We start from the raw sequence: 10234 nt of genomic DNA, 5'->3' as shown, positions 1-10234 counted from the left end.
TTAGAAAAGACAACAGAGTCAGGTGTCATATTGTTCGGCTCTGCAAGGTGAACGAATGGACGCCTAGCTCGCGTCATTCGGACCCACGGAAATCCGTGTCATATCTATTTTTAGATGGATTTCTGAAAAAACACAGATTAATTGGTAAACGCACTTATCTTATATTCATCAGTGCCTTCTACCTAAAACTCGGTCATTTCAAAAATCCACATCCAAACAGCTACTGCATGCATGCCTATCACCCCTAATTTTTTAGGATAGGTCAGAGTGTTAAGGGCTACATGTGTAATAAATATAAGGGATATTCAACGGTTAGTTTTGGAGATATTAATTTTGTAATAAAAACAAATTAATAAGGGAATTCCACCATGTTTATTGGGCAAAAGAGGGGTACCCTTTTAGAAAAGACAACAGAGTCAGGTGTCATATTGTTCGGCTCTGCAAGGTGAACGAATGGACGCCTAGCTCGCGTCATTCGGACGCACGGAAATCCGTGTCATATCTATTTTTAGATGGATTTCTGAAAAAACACAGATTAATTGGTAAACGCACTTATCTTATATTCATCAGTGCCTTCTACCTAAAACTCGGTCATTTCAAAAATTTAAATCCAAACAGCTACTGCATGCATGCCTATCACCCCTTCCAAAGCCCTGTTATGGGATACACTCAAAAAAGTGTTACAAACCCTCACAGGAGTTATGGGGGGGGGCTGACTTATATTTTGGGGTGACTACCACAACATGTCAAGAAATGCACTCTGGGTGCAATATGTGTCCAGGGGCTTTAAAGATCTTTCTCGTGTGATAATACCATGTCTAATCTGATTTCATATGGATCTGTGTAAAAACACAGATTAATTGGTAAACGCACTTATCTTATATTCATCAGTGCCTTCTACCAAAAACTCGGTCATTTCAAAAATCCACATCCAAACAGCTACTGCATGCATGCCTATCACCCCTAATTTTTTAGGATAGGTCAGAGTGTTAAGGGCTACATGTGTAATAAATATAAGGGATATTCAACGGTTAGTTTTGGAGATATTAATTTTGTAATAAAAACAAATTAATAAGGGAATTCCACCATGTTTATTGGGCAAAAGAGGGGTACCCTTTTAGAAAAGACGACAGAGTCAGGTGTCATATTGTTCGGCTCTGCAAGGTGAACGAATGGACGCCTAGCTCGCGTCATTCGGACCCACGGAAATCCGTGTCATATCTATTTTTAGATGGATTTCTGAAAAAACACAGATTAATTGGTAAACGCACTTATCTTATATTCATCAGTGCCTTCTACCTAAAACTCGGTCATTTCAAAAATCCACATCCAAACAGCTACTGCATGCATGCCTATCACCCCTAATTTTTTAGGATAGGTCAGAGTGTTAAGGGCTACATGTGTAATAAATATAAGGGATATTCAACGGTTAGTTTTGGAGATATTAATTTTGTAATAAAAATAAATTAATAAGGGAATTCCACCATGTTTATTGGGCAAAAGAGGGGTACCCTTTTAGAAAAGACGACAGAGTCAGGTGTCATATTGTTCGGCTCTGCAAGGTGAACGAATGGACGCCTAGCTCGCGTCCATCGGACCCACGAAAATCTGTGTCATATCTATTTTTAGATGGATTTCTGAAAAAACACAGATTAATTGGTAAACGCACTTATCTTATATTCATCAGTGCCTTCTACCTAAAACTCGGTCATTTCAAAAATCCACATCCAAACAGCTACTGCATGCATGCCTATCACCCCTAATTTTTTAGGATAGGTCAGAGTGTTAAGGGCTACATGTGTATTAAATATAAGGGATATTCAACGGTTAGTTTTGGAGATATTAATTTTGTAATAAAAATAAATTAATAAGGGAATTCCACCATGTTTATTGGGCAAAAGAGGGGTACCCTTTTAGAAAAGACGACAGAGTCAGGTGTCATATTGTTCGGCTCTGCAAGGTGAACGAATGGACGCCTAGCTCGCGTCCATCGGACCCACGAAAATCTGTGTCATATCTATTTTTAGATGGATTTCTGAAAAAACACAGATTAATTGGTAAACGCACTTATCTTATATTCATCAGTGCCTTCTACCAAAAACTCGGTCATTTCAAAAATCCACATCCAAACAGCTACTGCATGCATGCCTATCACCCCTAATTTTTTAGGATAGGTCAGAGTGTTAAGGGCTACATGTGTAATAAATATAAGGGATATTCAACGGTTAGTTTTGGAGATATTAATTTTGTAATAAAAATAAATTAATAAGGGAATTCCACCATGTTTATTGGGCAAAAGAGGGGTACCCTTTTAGAAAAGACAAGAGAGTCAGGTGTCATATTGTTCGGCTCTGCAAGGTGAACGAATGGACGCCTAGCTCGCGTCCATCGGACACACGGTTCTGTTTCAAATCAGTGTCATGATCCCGCCATTATACTGTATGGTGCAGCTATGGGGGGCATTACAGTGTATGGTGCAGCTATGGGGGTATTAAATGGTATTAAATGGTATTAAATGGTATGGGACAGCTATGGGGGGCATTATACTGTATGGTGCAACTGTGGGAGCATTACACTGTATGGTGCAGCTATGGGGGCACCATATTAAAATGTATGGTGCAGCTATGGGGGACCATAGCTGCACTAAAACCATGTCAGAAGTTTGATAAACGTTTAGGTACACTGTAAGAATAGGCCGAAAACAACTTTACATATAATACAACATAACAACTTTATTAATACAGAACACAAAAATAAAGTGTAGCTAAATGTTTGACAAACTTCTGACATGTCACAGTGACATGTCAGAAGTTTGGATTGGTGGGGGTCCGAGCACTGAGATCCCCACCAATCGCTAAAACAAAACAGCTGAAGCACTTGTGTGAACGCTCAGCAGCTTTGTTCTAGCGATTGGTGGGGGTCTCAGTGTTCAGACCCCCACCAATCCAAACTTCTGACATGTCACTTTGACATGTCAGAAGTTTGCCAAACATTTAGCTACACTTTAAAGTTAAGCATAGGCATAAACCATATTTACATATTATACAATATAACAACATTATTATTACAATAATTATTGTAATAAAAATAAATTAATAAGGAAATTCCACCATGTTTATTGGGCAAAAGAGGGGTACCCTTTTAGAAAAGACGACAGAGTCAGGTGTCATATTGTTCGGCTCTGCAAGGTGAACGAATGGACGCCTAGCTCACGTCCATCGGACACACGGTTCTGTTTCAAATCCGTGTCATGATCCGGCCATTATTGTATTCAAACAATTGTATTATCAGGTTTTCAGCATGAGTCTGTAGTTTTATCTCTGTTATTCTCCTCAGCCACTAAAAAGGCAGATAAGCTTTTGTGCATCATTCAAACTCTCCTATCACAGGCTCTGTTTGTTGTTTGTGTAAGAGGATCTTCTTACAAAGCATCAACCTCACACTATAAAACAGTTTAAAACACTGAGGCATTTTCAGTCAGTTTGGAAGTTTTCTTGAAAGCTATTGACTGATCTCCTTCTTGGATTGCATTATTTTTTTGCTATTCACCTTATTCACTTGAGACATTGTACCTGGATACCTACATCATCTGCCTTTTGGATACTGCTTCTAAAAGATTTATTGTTTTTTTGACTCAAATATACATCTTTAGGACAACAAGTTCTAGTTACAGGAATGGAGTCTGCAGCCAAATTGTAAGTAAATATGTTTATTAACGTATATTTATGTTCATCATTAATGTTCAGTTCAGGCAAATTGTATAGTGAAATCATGGTGAGCCATGGGCTAGGGAAGAGGTGCCATTTTATTTTCAGTAGGCCATATTGTACAAGCCCAGGCATTGTTCAGGTAGTTGAGTTACAAGCATGTAATCTGCAGCAAAAGTACAAGTTCATGTGTTTATTGACCTCTAGGATATACCCTAAAATACATAGCCATTTTTGTATAAAATACATGTTGTAGACTGCCTATAACATAGAGAGGTTACTATGAGAAGCCATGTGGTAGCGTAGAGGCCTCCTGTTTCAGTAGGGCGTGGTATTAAAACCCAGGCATTGTTCAGTTAGCCTGCCTGAAACGAATCAGTATGCATGTAGTGGGACATCTTGTGACTATTTTTGAGATTGCAGTTTGGGTATATTTCAAACTAAGCTATATTACTTAGGACATTTTTAAATCCAAAACCTCATGTCTTTCAACAGGCAAAACAGAACTCCTATGACATGCCCAGTATGTTACCGTACACAGACATTATTCTCTACACATCTGAGGAGAAAGTGTATGAGGTTCAGCAGCGATGAGGAGATAAAAGCCACTGTGGCATTGGCCAGGAAAACCCTGGTGAAAATTGCATCTAAGGGCACTGCAATCAGTTACCAAGAGATCATCTCTCTTGGCTCATTGGAAAACGTTGTCCCCTTCCTCGAGGACAGGGGCTTTTTGATCATTAACAAACCAACTGTGGCCAGGTATGTGTCACCCCTGTCTGCTTATGTCTCATAGCTCTCGAGTGTTTACACTTATACTCACGTTGCTTTTTATATTTTACAGCAATGTACAATATGGAAGACCATCAACCTCTGCATCAACTGCCCTTACTGTGCCACATCACACAGCGGCTGTAGAGGATATTGCAGCCATACCAGTCCCTGATGAGGAAATGGAGGTCACACTGATCCCTGCAGATCCTGAGGAAGAAGTTACAGACACACCATTCCTTGCACAGCCTGAAGACCCGAGGGAAGACCAACACAATGAAGAAGGCAGAAGAGCACATGAAGATGACAGCGCAGAGGAGGAAAGTGATAGAGACTTTCAGCTTCAACTAGAGTCTGAGGAAGAATCCAATCAAGAAAGCGGAACTACAGGAAACTTTGATGACAGGACACAGAGGTCAGTGTACATAGATAATCCTTACGTATTCTCTGTGGCTGTCAAATGTGTCAAATCTGATGTCTTGCACTTTTCTCCAAAATTACAGAATCCTACAGACAAAATGGACGGTGGTCACAAGACAGAAGATGAAGGCTGCTGGACTATACAAGCGACATTCATTGGACGAACCAATACTGAAGGGCTTTGCCTACTATTTGCAGCACACATTGGATGTGCCCAACTACAAGCAGGAGGTTGAAAATTTGGCAAGGTTCCTTTATTACATGAACCCGCAGCGTCCCAATCTGGACTTTGTCAGCAACATTGAGAAGGTTAACTCCTTTTTTACAAAGCTGCGTGACCTGAAGCTTGCAAACCAGACTGTCTTTAATTACCTAAAACATATCAGGAGGTTCATGACGTATCAGCTGAGAGCGACCAATCTCTCTGCAGAAAGACCAAGGCTGTTTAAGTCCTGCAACTTCTTTATGGATGTTACAGAGGACATTCAAAAGAGGCTATCTAAGGGAATTTCAAGAGAAGTTGTCAGCAAACGGTGAGTTATGAACTCAAATGTATCCTTAGACAAAGTATGAAACCTCAAATAGGTATATATTTATTTTAGATATTGCTACTACTCTTTATTACTTGTGTATATACAATAAAATTATTTCTCTTTACTTTGTGTTTAGATACAAGTCATTGACAAATTCTATGAAAACACCCCCGGAATGTCAGAGGCTTTTAGTTGTGGCAAAGCCAACCTTCCTGAAATGCCTCAAAGCTGCAAAAGACAGACACATGAAGCGAGACACTCAACTTGAAATTATTTATTATCTTGAGGCCCTGCTTATTTTGAGGCATCTCCAACGGCCAGGTGTTGTCAGACATATGACTGTAAGTAGCTTTCTCCTCCTCTGTTTTTCTGCGTCATTTTGTTTTCCTACCCTGTTATGGTTATGCTGTGGGGTGCTTTTTAGAGAAGTGTCTGGAGGCCTTATGGCTGCAGTTAAATACTTTTAATAGTGTAGGGGAGCCCTGAAGGCCGATAATGGTGTGAAGCCTGCATAAGGTTAATGTTAGCTTATTAAAGTCGGATATTTGTCTGCAAGAACAGAGTGAATAATCTATGTAAAAACCTTACACCTGGCTAGAGATAGAAATTATGCTGAAACAAAAGACTGGCATATGTATAGAAAAAAAACAAAACACTAGTGGCTTGGCGTAGGGTTGGGCTAACACAATACAGTGGCAAGTACATTGTCCCTCATACTTTTTCCTTTTGACTCATAGGTTTCAGAGTGGAATGAGAGGATCACTCACAGATATTTGGGTTTAGACCTGGTAGTTGTTGGGGTCAAGTTACACAAGACCTCTACACACCAAGTGGCAACCTATGTGCTAACAAAGGAGGAAGAAATGGTAAGTTTCTATAAGGCTCCTACTTACTTTATGGAGTTGTAAAGATGCTTTTCAATAATCTCTTTATTTGTATCCCTCCCCTAGTGGTTTAATGTCTACTTTGAGATAGTAAGACCAATGCTGCTAAAGAACAACATGCCAACAGAAGTATTTTTCCTCTCTACATCTGGAAAGGAGATTTATAATGTTTCCAATGACATCCTGCGGTACCACACAAAGTAAGATTCTTAAAAGTCACCTGTCTTTATTCAATTCTAAGTGCTGTGTATGTATTATGTTTTTCTATTTTCCTTTCTAGATATAAACTACCCAACATCACCAGTCAGCTTGTCAGGAGGATTTGCGAAACTTGGACTCTCCCTAATTTTTCTGACTCTGAAAAGTGTCTTTTTGCCAAATATTTGGCACACACCAACATGACAGCGGAAAGAAACTATCGTGAGAAGACACTGACGGACATATGCCATGGTTATATGCTGGTAATGCAAGCCGGTGGTGAGCAGCCCCAAGCCAGCACTTCAAGGTAATTTATTGTGGGAAATAATATATACTGTATAATATTACATGATTTGTTTTAGAAGTTTAATGCTTTATTTTTTCTATGTCTACCCTATAGACAAGAGAACATTCAGGAAGGAGGCCAGGGAATCCAAAGAGAAGATATCACATCCCACGAAGAAGCCCAGGAACAAGATTACAGTGCCAAAGAGGACTGGAGTGAATCAACTGACCGAGGAGAAAAAGAAAGCTTGGCTGATCATGATGATGATGATGATGATGATGATGATTGGACTTCAAGGTAGATAAACTCTCAGTTTTATTATAAATGTCCTCAGTTCAGTTGTGTTAGACTTATCAATTGATATACTAATGTTTGGTTATTTTTTCAGAGCACAAGTACCATCCTCATTGTTCATCCGAACACGGTCCAGGGCACAGAGGCAGAGAGGGGAAGGGAGCTCCTCTGGGTAATAATAAAATACATTTATTGACCTTACTTTGTAAACTAATATGCTTATTAAACTGTATGTCTCACATTTTGTTTTAACATCAGTATTTATTTTCTTCTTTTATCAAAGGGCTGACGTGACGTCGAGGGATACATCACTATCTGCAATCAAAAGAGTCCCTGTTGTTCTGCTCAGGCGCATCGATAGTTAATTTCCTTTACATATATATATATATATATATATATATATATATATATATATATATATATATATATTAAAACCTCTTTGGGTTCCTCAGTGGTCGTGGGTTCAGAATCATTAACTATGTCTTATAGCAGAGGTCATTGGGGTCCTGTTTTGTCTGATTAAGAAAAAATAAATAAAGATGAGAGTTATATTAATAACATTGTAGAGGATTAATGCATATTATCAGGACCATTAGTAAACTAATTATGAGAAACTAATTATTAATAATCTATGATCTTTTAATTATAGGATTGCTTCAAGACCACCTGCCGGAAGAAGACAAAATAAAGAGGACTTTAGGACATCAGCTCTGGGGAAAAAACCATCCAAGAGTAAAAGACATTTTGGACCAATGGAAGAAGAAATAAGAAGCTTAAAAATTATGGACTTTTAATGGACATTAAAATGCACAGGGAACAAAAGCACTTTTATTTGTTGGGTTCTGGGATGTTTGGATGTATTCAATAAATTGATATATATTTTTTTTATTTAATGAGCTACGCTGTTTCCGTGACTCCAATAGTAGTGAATGGCAGTTACAGAAGCAGCGTAGCATGTCTCATTCTTAGTTTACTAACGGTCCTAACGATATGCATTAATCTTCTTCAATGTTATTAATGTAACTATAATCTTTCATTATTTTTTCTTAAACAGGCAATGGACCACAATGACCTGCCCCATCTGCTATAAGACAGAGTTGATGCTGGGAACCTGCACAAAAAATGCATGAAGCACAGCAGCGATGAGGATATAAAGGCTACCCTTGCTATTGCTAGGAACAACTTGGCAAATGTAGCATCTAAAGGCCTTGCAATTCACTATCATGATGTTTCTGAGCTGATATGTGCTGGAAAATGCATGGAAAACCTCTTTGGGTTCCTCAGTGGTCGTGGGTTCACAATCATCAACTCTGTCTTATAGTAGAGGTCATTGGGGTCCTGGTTTGCCTGTTTAATAAAAAATAAATAAAGATTAGAGTTATATTCATAAAATTCTAGAGGATTAATGAATACAATTAGGACCGTTAGTAAAGTAAGAATGAGATACTAATTATTAATAATCTATGATCTTTCAATCATAGGATTGCTTCAAAACCACCGGCCGGAAGAAGACAAAATAAAGAGGACTTTAGGACATCAGCTCTGGGGAAAAAACGTCCCAGCGCAAAATATATTTTAGACCAATGGAAGAAGAAATAAGAATCTTAAAAACATGGACTTTTAATGGACATTAAAATGCACAGAGAACAATAGCACTTTTATTTGTTGGGTTCTGGGATGTTTGGATGTATTCAATAAATGTATATATTTTTTAATCTTCATAAAAACTGTGTGATGCCGCTGAGCGAGATGTTTTGCGATCATGAAAAACGTTATATGTTCGTGAGTTATGTAAACAGCGTAACTGGCTGAGTTTTTCATTAGAACTAAATTGTAAGCGTGTGTAAAAATAGCCGTCGCTCACAAGGCTTTTGTGGTCCAAGCGCGCGTCACAGAACCCTGAATATTTTTAGGCTAGGTGAGAGTGTCCATGGCTACATGTCTAACAAATATTAGATATATGGAACAGTTCGTTTTTAAGATATTAATTTTTTTCCTAAACATAAATTGAAGCCGTGTGCAGAAACAGGCGTCGCTAACGAGGATTTTCCTCGCTACCTGCGCGATGTACCATCACGAGTCTTGGCATATATACTCAGGAGATGGTGACGTATACAGCTTCGGCGCTCGTAACTCCACATTAAACGGTTACGGAAAAAAATTGGTAAACCTATCCATATTAAGCTCTAAATATGGAAATTCCGCCATGTTAATGGGGCAAAAGAAAAGTCTCCTTTTAGAAAAGACGACCGAGTCAGGTGTCGTATTGTTCGGCTTTGCAAGGCGAACAAATAGATGCCTCGGTTGATTCTATCAGACCCGCGGTTCGTTGCTGGTTGTGAAATGCTCTGAGACAGCATTGTGGAAAATGATTATTTATACCCATTTTAGTAAAAAAGGCCTAAATAGTTTGCCCGCTGCGCGGGCTATATCTGTCCTGCTCGCCTGAGTTTTTATATGGGTGGTCAGAGTGTCAAAGGCTAGATGTGTATGAACAATTAGGCCTTTTGCACTACTAGTATTTATAATATCATTTAGTTATTAAAAATTAAATCGTAAATTACGAACTGTGTGCGTTAAACAGGAGCAGCTAAAGAGGCTTTTGGGGCCTAAAAATACGACGCAGAACCCTGAATTTTTTTAGGCTAGGTCAGAGTGTCAAGGGCTACATGTCTAACAAATATTAGTTATATGCAACAGCTAGTTTTCAAGATATTAATTTTTTTATAAAAATAAATTGAAGCCGTGTTTAGAAACAGGCGTTGCTAACGAGAATTGACCTTGCTAACCGCGTGACGTATCGTCACGAGTCTTGGCGTACATACTCAGGAGATGGTGACGTATAATAGCTTCGGGGCTCATAACTCTACATTGAGCAGTTACGGAAAAAAATTGGAAAACCTATCCATATTAAGCTCTTAATATGGAAATTCCGCCATGTTTATGGGGCAAAAGAGGAGTCCCCTTTCAGAAAAGACAACCGATTCAGGTGTCGTATTGTTCGGCTTTGCAAGGCGAACGAATGGATGCCTCGGTTGATTCTATCAGACCCGCGGTTCGTTGCTGGTTGTGAAATGCTCTGGGACAGCATTATGGAAAATTATTATTTATACCCATTTTAGTGAAAAAGGCCTAAATTTT

General features: G+C 38.8%; 1 protein-coding gene across 1 annotated transcript; it reads left to right on the top strand.

The window, feature by feature from the left end:
• Window positions 1-4066: 4066 nt before the first annotated feature.
• Window positions 4067-7861, top strand: LOC142649440 (uncharacterized). The gene is made up of 11 exons (XM_075825526.1): window positions 4067-4469; window positions 4552-4893; window positions 4982-5431; window positions 5568-5772; window positions 6169-6297; window positions 6382-6515; window positions 6596-6820; window positions 6914-7096; window positions 7188-7265; window positions 7377-7453; window positions 7743-7861. The coding sequence occupies exons 1-11, from the start codon at window positions 4189-4191 to the stop codon at window positions 7859-7861; spliced, it is 2223 nt and encodes a 740-aa protein (XP_075681641.1). The 5' UTR covers window positions 4067-4188.
• Window positions 7862-10234: the final 2373 nt, after the last annotated feature.

The sequence above is a fragment of the Rhinoderma darwinii genome, chromosome 1 (assembly GCF_050947455.1).
Source record: "Rhinoderma darwinii isolate aRhiDar2 chromosome 1, aRhiDar2.hap1, whole genome shotgun sequence".
NCBI classification, from domain to species: Eukaryota; Metazoa; Chordata; class Amphibia; order Anura; family Rhinodermatidae; genus Rhinoderma; species Rhinoderma darwinii.
Note: the sequence above shows the minus strand (reverse complement) of the source record. Positions and strands in the feature narration are given on the sequence as shown.